The following is an 18,566-nucleotide window of genomic DNA, read 5'->3' as shown; positions in this document are numbered from 1 at the left end:
CTTATCTTAGTTTTAAATGACAGTAAGACTAAATTACAACTGGCAATTTTTAATTTAACATTTTCTCTAGTGTTGGTGGTAACTTCCTTGCTGTGGAGCACCACTGCTAAATGATCATATCCAGATATTTCCAGCTGCTAGAGAGTAGATTTTTCCTTTAAATATTACATTGTACATGACGGAGTGATTTTAGGTGTGTTTGATTCGATGTGCCGTGCTGTGCCGCAGGAGTGGCAGGCTGCAGGGGTGGAGCAGCTGAGGCTGAGCACGGTGGACCTGACCGGGGTTCCCAGCCTGGAGAACCTCCACAGAGGGGTGGAGTTCGCCCTGCGGCTCAGAGAGGAGGGGTCCAGTGTGTACGTGCACTGTAAGGCCGGGCGCTCCCGCAGCGCCACGCTGGCTGCTGCGTACCTCATACGGGTCAGTCCACACCATCCATCCATCCACTGTGTTGACGCCGCCATATTGACTCCCAAACAGCTTTCAGTTAGAACCACACACCATACAGCAAGCATCTCACCTGACTTCAGAAGAAAATGAAAACTTTTTAGAACAGATTGAAGTCTTTGAAGTCCTCTCTGCCTCCAACATGGCCGACATCATTTCAATCTGCAGATAAACTCCCTGATCTGTTGTTTCATGAGATCTATACAACCACAACCCTGTTTATTCCAAACAGACCGCTGTTTTCCTTCCTGTGCAGCAGAGGACTGGTCCCAGGAAATAGGAACCCCCCCATAGCTGTTTTGTATGGTATCGATCAGTGATAGAGAGTAACAAAACTGACATTTCTTTATATGAAAAAGTTGTGGGTTCCTACTTTAAGGCGTACAAAAGTACTGATGCATTTCAGTGTTTCACTTCAGGATGGGTGAAACTATCCAAAAATCCTTCATCTTCAAGAGAAAAAGTTGTTCCTGATTACCTGGCCAGAGAGATAACGTTACCTTTATAGACTGTTGTAGTATGTGTCATCTCTCTTTATCAGCAGGCAAAAGTCAGTCAGTCAGTCAGTAGTTGGCGTGTGATTTTGACATTGTGCTTTTCCATTGACAGCTCCACTGCTGGACTCCAGAAGAAGCCTGTCAGATGCTGGCGTCCGTTCGACCGCACATATTGGTACGCTCCGCTCAGCTGGAGATGCTGAGGACATACCACCAGCAAGTCTGTGGAGGGGAGTCCAGCTGAGGGTCCAGCTGAGGGTCCAGCTGAGGGTCCAGCTGAGGGTCCAGCTGAGGGTCCAGAGGGAAGGACTGGAGCTTGGAATATTCCTACAGGAGCTGTGAAGACTGGCCTAAGAGCTTGTTAAAGTCACAATGAAATGGAAAAATGACTTCTTCACCTCGTCAGCTAAATCTTAATATCATAACATCCACATATTTAAGAATAAAGCCCCAAAAATTTGCATTGTTTTTCTCAGAATTTTATATCAAAATCCCATTAGTTTTACTTTCTGGAAAACAGTGTATTTTTAGTGGTTACTTCATGGTGTACCAGTAGGCAAGCATAAAAATTCAAACCAATAATGGCATCAAAGATGTTTTTTTAACAAATAGAAGCAAGACCCCATCAGAGTACCATTTTCCTGTGACTTTAATAATAAACACACTCCACTTGACAGGGTTGTTGCCCCTGATCTCATTGCCTTTGGATTGCAGCGGCACAAGAAGAGCACATGTTAGTGCATATTTTATCAGTGCAGCCTTTACAGTTTACACTTTATTTACATGTTACATCTTTCATATGATGCCTCGTTATAACGTCAAGTACTGACAATCCATGTTTAATAAAAATCTTGTGAAAAATAAATACTGTATGATAGTGTTTGATTGTGCTCTGTATTCAGAATCAGAATCTCACTGTCATGTACGAGGATTTTGTCTTGGTAATATGATGTTAAGGCAGGAAAACATAAGTTACATAGTGACAAAGTGCAGTCCTGCAGTAGAAGGAAAGACATGCATTTGGTTACTGAACCATACATAGATGCTCTAAAAAAGAAAAATAGACAATCATTGTTAACATACATAAAAGCTCTCTGTCTTCCACTGCAGCGGTTCTCAACCTGGAGGGTTGTGAGATGATTTATGGGATAAGAAAAAGCATATTTCTACTATAAAAAAATGTATTATCATGTCTGTTTTTTCTGATTTTTGACAATTTTTTGCTTTTTTTCCCCTGCTGAAATACTGAATAGTTGTCAGCCTCTGCATAATGAATCAAGTAAAACAGCCTCAAAAGGGAAATTCATAGTTTTGTTGAAAAGGGTCATGAATGGACAGTGAAACTCTGGAGTGATTCTGATTGTGATCATAATTAGATCAGTTGGAGTTTTAACCCTATGACTAACAACAAATAAGTAAACAAACAAAAATAAACATGTAGCTTGCTTTATCCTTCTGGATCCACCTAACTTGAGGTTCCCAGGCATTCAACGGGAAATTATATTCTATTTTATCAAATCAGACAAGCGTTTGTGATGTGTAAAAGTGCATGGATTTCTCCTCCAACACAGTAGGTGGCGAAAGAGCGCTAATGCTTGTTTTGTCACCTTTGTTGGAAGACGCGAAAAAGAACGATTACAGAGCAAACATGGCGGCGTCGTTGATGCGGTTTGTCCGCGGAGGTCTTGGAAGGAGTTTGAACCGTAAGCTGACTTGAAATGTATCTGTGGATTAAAGTAGTGTTTGCTGTAGTGACTCAAGAAGGATGGCATGCATATGTGTATTATTGAAGAACCTACGGTGCCATTTACAACGGTCAAATGTCTCACAGTTGACCTTCGAGCTAGCTAATGCTAACGTTAGCTTGCACGGAGTTGAGGATTGTCATTGGTGGCTGTTTTGCCAAATTGTGACAGGTGTATGAAGTTAGCCAACATAAACAGACATTTGAAAGTGTACGGAGAGGATGTTGTTCTGCTAGATAATGTGCATTGCTGTTGATTCTCATTAGGTAACATGCTGTCAATCCCTCCTCTTGTTTTCCAGTTGCAAATCGGAGTTCATGTCTTCTCCAGCAGCAGGCGAGGCTGGAAAGCACTGAAACCAAACGTGAGTAGAGAGAGATGCTTGTGGATAAAGGATGGGTGTTTTCACCTTCAGCTGATAGCTAACTAGCAGTAATACAGGATTGCTGGACTACCCTTCAGTCCTGTCTGAGTGAGTAGTAACAGAATATATACTAAGCGCTTTTACTACACAACTGAGTGAACTGCATTTAGAGGCTCAATGGTTTGGCATGGGATCAAGATGTCCAAGACCCTACTGCAGATGCGATGACAGGAAACATTGCGGCTATGATAACAGATTTGGTGTTTCTCTGCTCCTCCCTGCAGCTACAGTCCGGCCCAAGGATGCCGTTACTCACAACCAGCTGTCAGCGTTTGGGGAGTATGTGGCTGAGATGATGCCCAAATATATCCAGCAGGTCCAGGTCAGTTCATATTCAGTACTGGAATGAAGGGCACTGAACTGGTGTTGGGATCGACTCACGTAAACAACATAATAGTACCGGGGTTAGAGTAATCTGGGTAAGCTCATACTCTCTTGATTATTGAGAAACTCACTTGACAAACCTGGTTAAAGGATAATTCCAGTTATTTTCAACCTGGGCCTTATTTGCCTGGTTTTTGCCATCATGAAAATTGTGTTTAAAATGTCGTCACTTACTTCACTGTAGAGCTTTAATGCCTCCAGATCACCAGGGATGCTGCTGTTCAATACACACACGCAGCAATTATATTTTTTTGTGTTCCTTGTTTACTTTGCTGGCTGCTGGTTTTCTGCTACATTCAGGTCATATCAGGATTTAGTTGCTTTAGCTTGAAAGCCTTCTGTATGTGTTTTACTATGTATTAACGCCCATATCCAAAATCATTTGTATTTCTGAATTTAAAATCAACCATAAACAAACTGCAGTAGATATTTCTCGTTTTTCCGTTAGTATGGTCGATTGCAGTAGTGTGAATATAACTGATAATTTAGATTTTTAATCCCTTGGATGTTGACTTGTAGGCCTGTTCCATTGATGATGTGGATTTTCTGCCATGTACAGGCATCCGGCAAACACATTTTTTTCTCCAGACACGGTGCCAAGACACACACCTTTCTCTGTTGTTTCTTGTCATGAAAGTCATCACAATTTCCTCCAAGTCTCCCAGTTTTGTTATATTCCACGCTCATGTCAGAATAACATTTCCGAACCCAGATTTTGTGATTCTTTCCACAGTTTCTGCAAAACGGGATACATAGGGCCATAGTGTGGCTATTACATTTCAGGTCTCTAAAAAGTATTAAAATGTCTTTGAACCAGTTATTAGAGGTCTTAATTTTTCACCATGCTATGATATGGTGAAAAATTAATGACAGGTGTCTTAATGCTGCATGCCCACTCTTAGATTACCATATCCATAACAGGGTTAGTAGTACAATATGCATCCTGTCTGCTTTACTAAACACAACTAGACTTAATCAGCTAATTTCCTGGTGTCCATTTTCCTATTTTGCCCATTTTACAGTTTCACAACTTGCACTGGTTATGTTCAACCAGAAATAGGATAGTTTTGCCAGCTTTGTTTCTGTATTTAGATTTTTAAATTATACCTTGGAAAACCTGGTGTGTGTGTGTGTGTGTTTAGGTGACCTGTTATAATGAGCTGGAGGTGATGATCCATCCTGACGGTGTGATCCCTGTGCTGACCTTCCTGAGGGACCACACCAACGCCCAGTTCAGGAACATGATTGACCTCACTGCTGTCGACATCCCCACACGGCAGAACCGCTTTGAGGTAGGGGCGGGGCCACACACACACACACACACACACACACAGACACACATAAAACAGAGCCATACAGTACAGGCTTGGATGTGCTTCATCAGAACAGCTTCACAGAACCGTCTGAGACAAACTTCTGAAAGCCCTGAACCTTCATGGTTTTTCAGAACATTACGATGTGTAGGAGATGCTGCAGGCGGTCCACTAAACTAGGAGGCGGGGTAGTAAACAGGAACTAACATATATAAATACATATATAAAACTACGGGAAGTTGTTCTGAGGAGAAGGTACCAACTCCCAGCCCCGCACTGCAGCATCCCCCTCCCCCAAAACACAGGCCCCGTCCCACCTTCAGAATACTTCTGAAGCCCTCTCAGAACAGAGTGTGAACCAAGCTTAAGCATACACACCAGTTGTCAGGTCAGGTTTTTTTCAACCCATGACCGCCCGATCCGACACATACACATATCCGATCCCACCTGACCCATTTTCATACACATAAAACAACGACCTGAAACCGATCCGCAACCCAAAAAAAAAAAAAAAAAAAAAAGATTCAGGAGGCCAGGGAATTTTTCAAAGACTCGTGGAATTAAGGTAGCCTAATACTCCATGCTGCAGTGTGTAAATTTAAAACTTATTGAAATTTAGTCTAGAATTCACACTGTCAGAATTTGGTAGTGACAACCGAATTTATGAATGAGAGTGCATTTGCATATGTCTGGGGCCGGGCCAAGACAGCAGAACAGGTAGGAACAACCGCAATGTTGAGGAAACAGACTGGATAGAAAATTTGAGAATGTCTCACAACACTTACCGCCGTCTCTTTCAAAATAATACACACTCTCATACATAACTCTCATACATACACAACCACGTCAGAGGGGCTTTAAAGTGAGACCACTAATCCACAAACTCTTATCTCAGCCACACTCGCCACAGAATGGAGCAGAACAATATGGAGGCAATTTGTCATGAGGAGTTTGTTTTATCTTACTTGCCAACATGTACGCATTTTGAGTTCAGCGTACGCCAGTGTGCATTGTTATACAAAATGCACATTCAGGGTTTGAGTGAACACATTTCACATTTTCTTTCTTTAATTAGACAAAAGGAAAGTGGAGAGGGAAGCAGAGTAGAGAAGACAAAGGAGAAGAAGCTCTGGCAGGATTCAGTCCTGGGCCTGTGTGGGTGTGTATGTGGGTCCAGGTACAAAGCAGGGATGCTTGAATAAAGGAAGCCAAGCACTCTACTTTTTTGTGCACAAGTTAAAAATATTTTTTTCTTTCTATGGCTGCCCATATAAAGAAGAGTGCCTTGGCTTTCTTTATTCAAGTATTGCTTCACCATTGACTCCACTGAGCACCTTTTTTGCAAAAAGATTTGAATGGTCTGGTCTTGTATCCCCTCTCAACCTGCAAAGTGAGGATGATTGACAATTTCCTGTCACTAACCAGAGCAGATGAGGCCTGGCCCCTCCTTCTACCCTTGCCACTTCTCCTTGTTCCTCCTCACTGCACATATTTACATGTGAAATAAAGCACTTCATTAATTACATATCACCATTTGCTTTGTTTTGAAAGCAGTAGCTTGCACCAGCTTTGCTCAGTGCAGATGGCAAACATTGGCTGACTGAAGTTAAGGACTTTGCCAAAAAAAAATGTGTTGTTGTGCTTCTTCAGCCCACTCCTAACATTAGCTAAAGAATTGGCAGAGTTAAAAACATGACATTTCAGTTGTGTGGATGGAACAAGTGACAAGAAAAGGTGATTGTTGACATGCACTAAACAGTCAAGCTTTTGTCAGACTCTGTTCTGGCTGGCACCCCAGTTACACTTTGTCAAACCGCTACACAATACACACAGGTAATCTGAATACAGGTGACAACGGTTGACGCTGTTTATGTGACAAATTACGTTAAATCTTGGGACAGGGATGTATGAGGAAACAGCCTGTTTCTTCATAATGGTATCTGATGTATTAGTTATGTCTCCTCATAAATCATTATCGACAAGAATTTAGCCTGATCAATAATAAAGTGATAATCTGTGAGATTTATGGTTTTATTTTGCCAACATCTGTGGTGCCAAGCGGTCATTGCAAGCCAACAACCTGTGTTGGCTTACAGAAAAACTTAACAAGGAGGGCATATGACAAACAGAGCAGTAATGTTACAGACTAAGCCTAAGCATTTTGTCATATTTCCATGAAATTATTTTGTACTTGATTCACGTTTCCCCTCAATACAGTCAATCTAGATTACACTGAGAAAACATTCAACATGTTAACATGTCTTTATGCATTGTCAATCACATCAACTCCTACCTTCACTTAGGGCTGGGCTATAATTCAATATCAAAAGTCTTTCAGTGGAATCATATCGTGATGATATGAAGATATTTTAATATCGTGACACACATTTCTGCTGTCTAAACTGATGATGACAAGCAAATTTTACTTAAAAACTCTCATAAAATGAGGTATGGTAGGAATATTATTTGAAAATTTCAGTTTTGTTTGACACCACACCTAACATCACCATTCGGTTCAATGAGATGAACATTAATTTGATTATTTAACATGATTTTGCATTCATGAACCATATCGTGATATATATTGATATCGAGAAAAATCCTTATGATTATCGTGATATTGATTTCAACCATATTGCCCAGCCCTACCTTCACTGACTGTCTATCCTGGCCGCAAGAGCAATAGGCATTTCTGCACATGATAGACATTGGTCAATAATCGTCACACTCCGACCAAGTCCATGTAGATGAACAGGCGTCACACCCTCTCCTCTAAAACCAAATGTTTTATGGTTAGAATTAAAATGTGTAGTTGGTGTCTTTACGCTTACACTTATACAGTTAGTGTGGTACTCCAAAAAAACATCCTGGAGTGTCATGTGATTATTTTCAGGTATAATATGTTTCCACTGTTTGTGTCATGGTTTCCAGATCGTGTACAGCCTGCTGTCCCTGCGCTATAACTCTCGTATCCGCGTCAAGACGTACACAGATGAGCTAACGCCAGTGGACTCTGCGGTTAGCGTCCACAAGGCCGCCAACTGGTACGAGAGGGAGGTGAGTCACAGCCTGCACACTCAATACAAACACACAAAACAGACCTACCCCAAGAGCTGCATTTTAGCCATTTTCCCTGACACTTTGTTCCAGAGCAATTTGCAATAAAGGCAACAGCAGAATAGCTTAAATTCCTCAATTGCAGACATTATAAGCAATCAAGAGAAAGGAGAGCTTTGGTCAAAGCACACAGTGCCTAAACAATAGATGTGACAAGTATTCCTGTGTGTCTGGAATGTTTATTTATAACGGAAAGATGCGAGGTAAAGAAATGAGCCAGACATTTTTTTCTAAACCTGTCAAGAGCAAGATGAGCTGCAAGTAGAGGAGGCGGAGACATGCAGAGCGGCTACCGCCTTACTGCAGGATTAAAGGAAAAATCCACCCTGCAATACTAATATCATTAATCTGTGATGTTCAGTGTGTTCCAGGAGTTATTATGTGATGAAGTTTTGTGATTACTATAACAAGCTACTACAAGCTGCAATTACTTTTTCGGTGAACCCACTTTCCCTCAACCTGCCTCGTCTCTCTCCTGCTCCTGTGGGAGGAGAAATTGGTCTCTCTCCTCTTCTACGATGGATTTCTCCCTGTATGATTGTTAAACGTCTCTCGGTGCAAAATGGCGGCTCTAGAAAGAAGCCCTCGCTCTTTGATTCTGAGGGACTGACACCAAAACCTGACATTTACCGCTGATGTTTTATATCCTGAAACATTTTCTGATATCAAACTCCATTGTAGCTGCTGGAAATACATCAATATGACGTCATGTCGTCTACGATTGGCCAGTTATCCAAGGGAAGAAGAAGAATCTACTGCCAAACAAAATGCACCCTGAAATGCATAGCTGTATAGAGATAGCTGTTTTTTAAAGGGTTTTTTTTCCTTTGAAAGTTTTCTCTGCGATCAGGAGCCAAGTAGGAGGAAAGTCGAGGTTGGGTGGAGTGGTGGCACGTTGCCGCATTCAAAATGCTCAGTCACCCAGATGACAAATTACTTCCTGTTTTGTCTGTCATTCAAAGTGTTCCAGTGTTTGCATTTACGCAATGACACAGCGTTTTTGTTTTCATACAGGTGTGGGACATGTTCGGTGTGTTCTTTGCCAACCACCCAGACCTGAGGCGCATTCTGACTGACTACGGCTTTGAGGGCCACCCCTTCAGGAAGGACTTCCCTCTCTCAGGATACGTGGAGGTGAGTCCTGCCAGCGCCACGTGCTTTCAATGAGGGAATCTCCACGGCTGCTGACTCATTTTTTTTTTTTGCTAAGTGTAATAGTATTGGCAGTATGTCAACAAGACAGACAGGATGGGAGCTGTGCCCAGATGCTTCAGATCTGGGACTCTGCTGAATCCCGTGGTTCATTATTTGTTTTTCTCTTAGCTGATTATACTCAATCCATCTTTTCCACGGCCCTTGGAAATCCATGAAAGTTTGTGGGTTTGAGAAAAATAAGAGAAGGCCTTTTAAAAGTTTTGGAAAATGAATGGATGAAAGGCCTTGAAAGTACTTGATTTTTTAAAATTAAAATATAGCACCGAAATTCATTAATATGCCACAGCTCTCTCCATTCTAGCATCACTTCACATCCTAAGGAAAACCCAGTGATAGAGATTTACGTTGATGTAATAACAGTTTGAAAATGAAGGATTTCACCAGGACTCCTTCCGACCAATGCCACGTCTTACCCCAACACATTACAATTTGGAGTCATTGAATTCCACCAACCAAGACCTTAAACTAGGGCTGGACGATAATTCAATATTATCGTTTATCGTCTTTCAGTGGGATTATATTGTGATGATATGGTGATTTTGGGATATCGAGACGCAGAATTCTGCTGTCTAAACTGATGAGAACAAGCAAATTTTATTTAGAAACTCTGACAAAATGAAGTATGGTAGGAATATTACGTGAAAATTTCAGTTTATTTTGACATCACACCAAACATTACCATTCTATTCAATATGATGAACATTAATTTGATTATTTAACGTGATTTCGCTTATGTGAGCCATATCGTCATATATATCGATATCGAAAAAAAGTTATTGATTTCAACCATATCGCCCAGCCCTACCTTAAACATCATTAAAGTGTTTGAATTAGATGTGCAGCTGAGTGTAGGAGCCCGGTTAACCCGAAGTTCGACATGACGTGGCGTGTGAATCCCCAACAACCGGCACACGGCTGAGCGAAGCGTGTTTTCCCTCGGCAGGTGCGTTACGACGACGAGGTGAAGCGCGTGGTGGCGGAGCCGGTGGAGCTGACGCAGGAGTTCAGGAAGTTCGACCTCAGCACCCCCTGGGAGGTTTTCCCCGCCTACCGAGAGCCCAAGGAGGCCGCGCCCAAACTGGAGGCCGGCGACAAGGCCCCCGAGAACAAATGACCTGCAGATACACACACACACACACACACACACACCCCATCACCGTCCTCTGTCTGTCTGTAGCATTCAGGGACTCCTAGCCCTTCTTCAAACCCATCTGAAATATTTATGTAAATATAAAAATACTAATAAAACGGTCTTTAACTGATGGCTGTGGTGTTGTGGTTCTTGTCGGCGAATATGGGGGCATGTTCATGAAGCAGGACCGCAGAATTTATCAACTTGTTTAAATATCTATGCTTATATTTATGTAGTATCCGTTTCAGCAGTTTTTACTAGAACCATTACGCAGAACCATTACAGTAAATCAGAATATAGAGATTCTTATGTTTGCTATTTTTTTAGCAGGTTGTATGAAGAACCCACAATGAATGATTTAAAGTGACAATGAAATTAAAAATGACTTATTCACCATGGTAGCTAATTTTGTATCATAATATACACTTAATTAACAATAAATGCTAAAAAGTGTACAATTATTTTGTTTTTATAGTCCAAATCCCATTACTTCTACTTCCTGAGAAACTCTATATCTTTAGTGATTACCTCATCATCTACCAGTAGGCAAAAATTCACATGGTTTTGAACAATCCCACCCCTCCACTTTTCCCCTCATATAAAACTGCCTTTCTCTCCCTAAAGGACGTCCCATTGGTTTACACTATTAAAAGATCCCTTCCTGCATAATGTCCCGAACCAACAGCCTGTCTCAGGAGGAAATGCGTCAAATTATGCTGTCGAAATGCTGTTTCATTGTGACTTTAAGTAGTAATCCAAAAATGTTTACATGCTGGTGCTGTATCCCCTTCTCAGCTGTCTGTGTGGCTGGCCATATAAATCTGCCATACCAGACTTGTCCAGAAGGTGGTGCTGTGTCTATGGCTAGCAGCAAAGAACGAAATCCAAATTGAAAACATGTTGCTGGAAATTGCTGCATGAGAGTTGTTGCTTTCATCTCTTTGTTCATCAGTTCTGACAAAGAGTACCTCTATATAGACATAACCTGATATGGATGTGCTATTCATAGCAATAAAATACACATTCACATGCATTTCTTTGTTTTTATTTTGCCAAACATTTCATTGAAGCATTCATTTTACATGTAAGAAATACTCAAAACATTTCAAAGAGTCAACATGAACCAGACTACTAAAAACAGACCTGGGTCAAATTGTTTTTTGATATTCTTTTTATTATCCAGGATGTATCTGAGTTGGGTTTGTGCTTTTGGGACAGATCATCCCTGGTTTCACACAATATACAATCTGACACTCTGTTGTGCCAAAGCCAATACAGTCGATTACAGGGAAGGAGCTGAAACTTTACGGCACATTTTGACCCACGTCTGTCTGACAAAGTGGTATCTAATATACGATGATCATCCTTTCATCAGAATTATCAGAGAGAAAGAAGCACAGATCAGAAACATCCAACATATTATCAATTACTGTACAGATATTCACTTATCAATCGAAATACAATAGCAACAGGCATTGACTGGGCCTGTAAAGCTGTTCAACGATCATGTGAGAAAGTAACTGTTCTTTTTTATTTTGTTGTTTTCTCGATGATATGCATGCATGACACAAGTGCTTGTGAGTGTCAGATGAATTACGCTCAAATCACTCCACACATCATGAGTTCCTCTGTCCAGGTTTTCCATTTTTTAAATACTGATCAGCTCTACCGACTGACCACTATTTACTGAATTGGGTCAGTTCGGTTCCACCTTACAGCAGAACTAAAGCAATCACAGATCCACTGGGTCCACTTTATGGCCATGTGCCAAGTCCACCACTACACACAATTCAGCTGCTGAGGCTGAAATGGAAAAACCACAGGGGATTATACTGTGACAGACAGTATATTAGCAGATGAACTGTGGCAGACTCACAGTATATTTTCATAAAGTGAAAAAATTGCATTTCATTGTCAAAAGTTTTGTCTCTTTCTTAGAAGTCATTCCAGCCGTAAAGGACAGGAAATTGTCCATTAGTAACACTGCGGCGGACGGGAGACGTGGCAAGCGTGTGATGCCAGACACTCGCTCCCTCTTATTAGTTTTCGGAGAAGGTGCCGGGGCATTTCCCCAGTGCCAATGGGATCACTGTCAGGTGGGAGACGCCTCTGACATGGAAAAATTCACCTTTTCTCGTTGCAGCTGTACTGTGTTTCTGGTTTAATTTGATGTGACTTTTGACCTTCGTGTGGCTTTTGATATTTCACTGTAATTTTAGGGAGGATTAAATATACCAAGAGAAACCTAATTTTAATTTTGTGCATTGCCATAGTAGTGCATAGTGAATGAGTCTGAGTCTGCAGTGCTTGCATGGAATCATGTATTGACAAGGCTACAATATCATTTGACACTAGCTTATAGTGATATTTCATGTTAATGGAACATTTGAACTTTTTAGCCTGCATGTCCCCACATGGGTTTCATGAACTAGCTCATCACCAATACTGTGTGCGTAGAGGTTAATGATGACCCTCACTTAACTCCATTTGAATTGAATAAATAAACTATGAATTCATGAACTAAATACAATGATCCAACTGAGATCTTTTTGTGTGTGTGTTTATTCGGTGTTGAGTTTCCCTGCTTGCAACACTGATGGCTTTAGACATCATGTGCATGTCAGAGCTTGACTTCTCAAATCCATATCAAGTTATGTGTAATAAAAAAATTCAAATGTTCTATCAAAGTGAAGTATCACTTCAAATGATGTCTCTCAAACAGAGAAGGTCATTTCATAGAGTCAAGGTTCATTACAATTTGAACAGCGTCATCTGTCTCCCGGCAGTGTGAAATTAAACAGACCTGCTTATTATAGTGGCCTGGGAGAAGCAATTCAATTTTCTCCACAGTGGTCGCCATCTGAAGAAATGAATTAAACGCTGCTAGAATTAGAAATCAAATTATGGTCCATATCCCCCCAGGCCTGGAGGTGGCATGTGGTCAACAGTGGGTGCAGGATGATATGGAGTCTGCAGTTTCCCAAAACTCAGAGTCAGTTTCGTCCTGTTGTCCGCTCCTGCTGAGGCCAAGTACTGGGGCGAGAGACTCCACAATGATGAAGAAAAGAAAGACTCATTTTGACACAAAACAAACCGTCCATATCACTTTCACATGCCTTTAAAGACATAAAGAAAGGTAATTTCTAAGTACACACAGAAACGCCGCACTGTTGAAAAGGATGAGAAATGCACTTAAAGGAATAGTTCACCTCAAAAGGAAATTTCCGTCATGATCTACTCGCCCCCCTGTCAGCCGAAACCCCATTGAAGTTTGTAGGAGCACCAGACACACAGCGAGTTGGCTCCTGTAGTTCCATTTCAGCGTTCTCCTAAACTATTGAAGCTAATGGGGCCATCTTTTTACAGCTCCAAAAAACGATTAAAATGTCCATCAAATTTCTGCAAACAGCTCTTGCAGCAGAATCCAATCCAATGCTGTGACGTGCGCACATGCCACCAGAGCATTGTCAGTGAGGAAATTATAGGAGATAATGAGGTAAATATTGAACTTTTGGACACACACTGCAATTGTTTAACTACAACACATTTGGATTAAGCTGCACAAGCTGATTGGAGAAATATTATTGCCTTTTCATGCATTTTTTGGAGCTTTTAAAAGATGGCCCCGTTAACTTCAATAGTCTGGGAGAAGGCTGAGATGGAACTACAGCAACTAACTGGCTGTGGGTTTGGTGATGATGCAAACTTCAGTGGAGTTTGGACTGATAGTGGGTGAGTAGATATGAGTAGACTGAATTTTCATTTTCTGGTGTACTATTCAATTAATATTCACATTACTGTCATTCAAGGTTCTACATTTGAGTGTGATGAAGTCAAATCCTGGGTAGCCTTCAGCTGGCTGTTGAGGAGACGTTCGTTCATTCATTCATGCGGTCCAAAGCCCTGCACCCAGTCCAAAGTCCCTGTGACCTCGCCAAGGAATTCATACAAAGAGGAAACGTCAAAGTCAACCACAAAGCAAAATACATTTCCAAACCTGCTGCCACACTGGGACCTACTCATATAAATCAAACCAGTTCAGCTCACAACTCCCCAACTCCACCCAGCTTGTGGATTCACAGACTATTCCGTCTTGTATGAGTTCCTGGCTTTAACCTCCTCTCCCGTAATGTTCGATCCCCACCCCGCTCGCAGCAGCTAGGGTTTCTTGTCTGCCTGTGATTGGCTGGTGGTGGCGGGGAGGTCGGGGTAAACCAGGAAGCCAGTGAAGGTGATGTACTTGGCGTGGTTGCTGTAGGCTCCGAAACCATCTCTCTGGTGGGAGTAGAGCCAGACGGTGTCTCCGGGTTTCAGGGAAAGCATCAAGCTCTGACTCTGCAGCGCCTTCTCCCCCTGGCTGTCGTCGTAGATCATGGCCTGCACTTCCAGCCGGTTCTTCATCAGTTTGACCGACAGCGTCTTGTGGGGCAGCTTGCCCACGTTGAAGGAGAAGTAGTAGGCCCCGGGAACGCGGCAGGTGAACACGCCCTCCGTCACGTTGAAGTCCTCTCCGATGTTGACGAACGCCGTGTCGAAGCTGACCGGCTGGTGCTGGGGCATGCCACCCTGGTCCACGCCCACGATGCTCTGGGTGCGGCCCACCGAGAAGGCGGAGCGCTGGTCGTCCTCTTCGTCCTCTTCGTCCTCCTCCTCCTCCTCGTTCTCCTCCCTCTGCTCCAGCTTCTTCTCCTCTATCGTGTCCCTGGCTCCAGTCTGCTCTGGCAGGGTGTGATCTATAGCCTGGTTACTATTAAAGGGTGAGAGGTTTTCCTGCTGGGGCTGCTGGGAGTTGTAGGCCGGGTGTTGGTGGTGGTGCGTCTGGTAGTCGTAGGTGTCGGGGTAGACCAGGTAACCGTTGAAGGTGGTGTAGTGTCCCGTGTTGCTGTAGAGCGCGTAGCGAGGGTCACCATGGAGACGAAGCCAGACGGTGTCACCGAACTCCAGCTGCAGCATGGCACTCTGGCTCTGCACCTGAGGATTAACACTGACTTTATTACCCTGGTTACGGAGTAATATCTAGGACTGTTTTTCATCCAAGCACTGGCACCAATGCATAATCCGATCATCTACCTCACGCAGCTCTTTATTCAGGCATTGTGGGAATATGTAATCCCCTCTGTTCTGCTTTCATTCCCCACCCCAAACACATACACACCCTCAGTGACGAGAGCCATATTGCAGTGTAAGATAATTGGAGTGCTTTGCTAAATAACGCAATAGAAGACCTTTGTAAAATTTCCTTAGAGGAAGAATCCACCCTGAAACAGAATTCACACATTACTTCTATGATTTTAGACAGATCCCTCAATCAAATCAGTCTCTGGTTCATTGTCAGTGAAGATCCAGAATGTTTCTCTTTGACACAAGAAGTCTTGGTACTCTTATTGTTAAATTGGGGAGAGACGTGTTCACTATTTAAACTGAACTGTCCAAGATCTGTTTCAGGCTCGATTTTCAGGATTTGAACAGCAACCTTTCTTCCACAGATCCTTTTCTCTTCCCCCCACCTACCTTCCTCTCCTCTCCGGAGTTTTCCTCGTACACGATGGCCTGCACCTCATTTCTGTTCTTCATCAGCATGACAGACAGGTCCTTGTGCGGGAACTTTCCCACCGTGAAGGAGAAGTAGTAGGCCCCGGGGATACGACAGCGGAACAAGCCAGTCTTGGGGTCAAAATCACTGCCGATGTTGACGTAAACCGTGTCAAAGGTCACCGTCATCTTGGGCCCACCCTCCATGCTGTTGGTGCGTGCAACCGAGAAAGCCGAGCGGAGCTCCACGTCTTCCAGCAGACGGGCAAAACCCCACACACCTCCGGCATGGCTCAGGCACAGCAGGCCGACCAGCAGACTCACTGGGAACAGCATCATATCTGTAGAGGGACAGAAAATGGGAAACATCGTTATTTACGCATCTGTAAAGTTGGTTTGGAACTCACACACTTGTCATAATTTTCATTTGCTGCATTGCATTCTGATCTATTGAGGCTGCTGTCGGTTGAGAAATTGGTTTCTCTCCCCTTCTACGATGGATTCCTCCCTGTATGATTGTTGAACATCAGTGCAAAACGGCAGCTCTAGAAAGAAGCCCTTGCACCCCTTCTGAGCCCTTCTGAGGGACTGACACCAAAACCTGACGTTTACCATTGATGTTTTAGGTGAAGCTGAAATTTTTCTGCAATTGAACTTCATTGTAGCTGCTGGAAATATCTTGTCTGGCCGTCTACATTTGGCCAGTTATCAGTGGGAAAGAAAAATACACCAAACAACAAAATGGGCCGAGAAATGCAAGGTCCATTGCCAACGGCTGTTTTTTAACAGTATTTTCGCTTGGATTTTTCCTTTAATGTGCCAATACAGTGACAAACATTTAAATGACTCCAAAACATGAGCATAAAGCCACCTGACTGTCTCATTCTGTCATTGGTCTCACCATCTTGATGAAACATAATATAAACACCAAGCTCCTGTAGTTGCCCGAGGACTGTTATGATTAATTCTGTTGCTCATGCATTACAACAATGACTATTTCTATAATAAGTCTAATCTTTTTCCCCCATCTCCAGGATATAGAATCACTGTTTCTTCACATCATTTCATGCTTCACAGCTCATCTCTAGTCATAACAGATCATCATTTCCGCAGTCAAACAGCGCCACATTTTACGCCACAGACTCTCTCCAATCCTTTTTGCTGAGTGTGGGTTTCCTAACTGGTTTTCGTCAAGCCAAACATCTCATCTCAGAACCACAGGAACGCCTCATCTGAGAGAAATGTGGGCATGAACGTCTCAGACAAGGCTTCAAATCTTGAATGTGGTTCTAAACCAGTTCATGCACATGAGTTTGAAGATGAAACCACCAAGTAGACCGGTTTCTGAATGTGAGAAAGGCATCCAGTCTGATCAAATGAGGACAAAAGCGCACACACACACACGCACACACACACACACACACACACACACACACACACACACACACAAATGAAAGATTTATTTGTGTGTGTGCGTGTGATGAAACCACAAGTAGACCGGTTTCTAAATGTGAGAAAGGCATCCAGTCTGAGCAAATGACGACAAAAGCATACACACACACACACACACACACACACAGTTGCATGGACAATAATCACATGTAATGGAAGCATACATTTGTATACCATACCAATACACACAACAAACACACCATATTTGCTTCAACAAATGTGCAATAAATACACACACAGCACACACACACAAACACGTAAACCCTCTATGTTCTGCTTTGTTCAAGTCATTCAAGCAGATTGCCCTCAGCAGAGGAGATATTAATGTGTCTTTTATTAGCAGAGACAAGCTCTCTCATTGTCCTCATTGTCCTGCTCTAATGAAGCAACATGAAGCAGACACGCAGGTGGAGCTGTCGCCGCTCTCACTGCAGCCGCAACACAAAAGGATACAGCTTATCATGTATAGAGCTACCAGACCCAGAGGAGCAACATCCATGTTTCCCAGCACTCAGTACAGCATTACAGCATGCCGGCCATGTTTTCTCTGCAGTTTATCAGCTTAGATCAGGGAAATATGTCCCATATGAAATATATGATATATGGAAATGTGATCCCGCTTCCATCCTGCCTCCTCTTCCCCTGTTTTATAGATAATTTTTTATTGCTTTTCTGCTGACAGTACAGTTGAGATAGACAGGAAAGGGGGACGAGAGAGAGGGAGGGATGATATGCAAGAGTCGAACCCAGGACATCGCACTCACATGGCATGCGCCTCAGATATCTGGGCCACCAGGACATTCCCCTGAAAAGTTTCATGGTCCAGTATGCTAATTCCATTAAAAATCAAAACTTTATACATCTGCCATAGGAAAATCTGTTGCGAAACCCCAGTATAGCCCCTAGTCTCCTTAAATAGCCCTTAAGCAAAGGTTTGGCAAAGGAAAACGTGCATGTGTAACATAATGAGCCTCACCTTTGCTAGCCTGAATAGTTATTATGTACTCATTGTAAGGGGTGTGAATGGCTGCTTGTCATACCAAGCTCTATTCTAATGGGAGTCTCTGCACCACTGAATAAGTACTTGATGGATGTAATGTGTTGAATGGATAAATAGGTAATACATTTCAGCTGATCTGCTGATATGAAATGCATTGTCTATTTTTGATGGATTTGTCTTTATTGTGAGCTGCATCAAGACTATTCCCGTATAGCAATATATGTCACTGCTGTGGCTTTAAAGTATTGAATGTTGAATCTAAATGTTCTACTTGGCTGTTGCTACATCGACCACTTTCAGTGGATGCT

General features: G+C 42.6%; 3 protein-coding genes across 3 annotated transcripts; 2 read left to right on the top strand and 1 right to left on the bottom strand.

Annotated features, from left to right (window-relative positions):
* Nucleotides 1–228: 228 nt before the first annotated feature.
* On the top strand, nt 229–1,776 carry ptpmt1 (protein tyrosine phosphatase mitochondrial 1; the record flags this gene model as incomplete). The annotated part of the gene is made up of 2 exons (XM_071537827.1): nt 229–420; nt 1,057–1,776. Coding segments are annotated over 2 exons (324 nt in total), but the record flags the coding sequence as incomplete, so codon positions are not given.
* Nucleotides 1,777–2,568: 792 nt separating this feature from the next.
* ndufs3 (NADH:ubiquinone oxidoreductase core subunit S3) lies at nt 2,569–10,406 on the top strand. Its single transcript, XM_071537826.1, has 7 exons — nt 2,569–2,647; nt 2,991–3,053; nt 3,338–3,435; nt 4,640–4,789; nt 7,742–7,867; nt 8,942–9,061; nt 10,086–10,406. Exons 1-7 carry the CDS (start codon nt 2,593–2,595, stop codon nt 10,254–10,256), a joined length of 783 nt encoding a protein of 260 aa, XP_071393927.1. The 5' UTR covers nt 2,569–2,592; the 3' UTR covers nt 10,257–10,406.
* Nucleotides 10,407–14,432: 4,026 nt separating this feature from the next.
* Nucleotides 14,433–16,145, bottom strand: c1qtnf4 (C1q and TNF related 4). Its single transcript, XM_071537828.1, has 2 exons — nt 15,786–16,145; nt 14,433–15,245 (listed from the first exon to the last, which is right to left on the bottom strand). Exons 1-2 carry the CDS (start codon nt 16,143–16,145, stop codon nt 14,433–14,435), a joined length of 1,173 nt encoding a protein of 390 aa, XP_071393929.1.
* Between the last annotated feature and the right edge of the window lie 2,421 nt (nt 16,146–18,566).

This window comes from Centroberyx affinis, unplaced genomic scaffold (genome assembly GCF_046629955.1).
Source record: "Centroberyx affinis isolate AG114_WGS23_722 - 3 ecotype Tasmania unplaced genomic scaffold, CSIRO-AGI_Caff_v1 ptg003130l_1, whole genome shotgun sequence".
Lineage (NCBI taxonomy): Eukaryota > Metazoa > Chordata > Actinopteri > Beryciformes > Berycidae > Centroberyx > Centroberyx affinis.
This window is presented reverse-complemented; position numbering and strand designations above follow the sequence as displayed.

Coding starts and splice junctions, on each gene's coding strand:
- c1qtnf4 (XM_071537828.1), bottom strand. CDS start 16,145: ATGATGCTGTTCCCAGTGAGTCTGCTGGTCGGCCTGCTGTGCCTGAGC. Junction 15,246..15,785: donor ACTCCGGAGAGGAGAGGAAG/GTAGGTGGGGGG, acceptor GTTAATCCTCAG/GTGCAGAGCCAGAGTGCCAT.
- ndufs3 (XM_071537826.1), top strand. CDS start 2,593: ATGGCGGCGTCGTTGATGCGGTTTGTCCGCGGAGGTCTTGGAAGGAGT. Junction 7,868..8,941: donor CCAACTGGTACGAGAGGGAG/GTGAGTCACAGC, acceptor GTTTTCATACAG/GTGTGGGACATGTTCGGTGT. Junction 9,062..10,085: donor CTCTCTCAGGATACGTGGAG/GTGAGTCCTGCC, acceptor TTCCCTCGGCAG/GTGCGTTACGACGACGAGGT.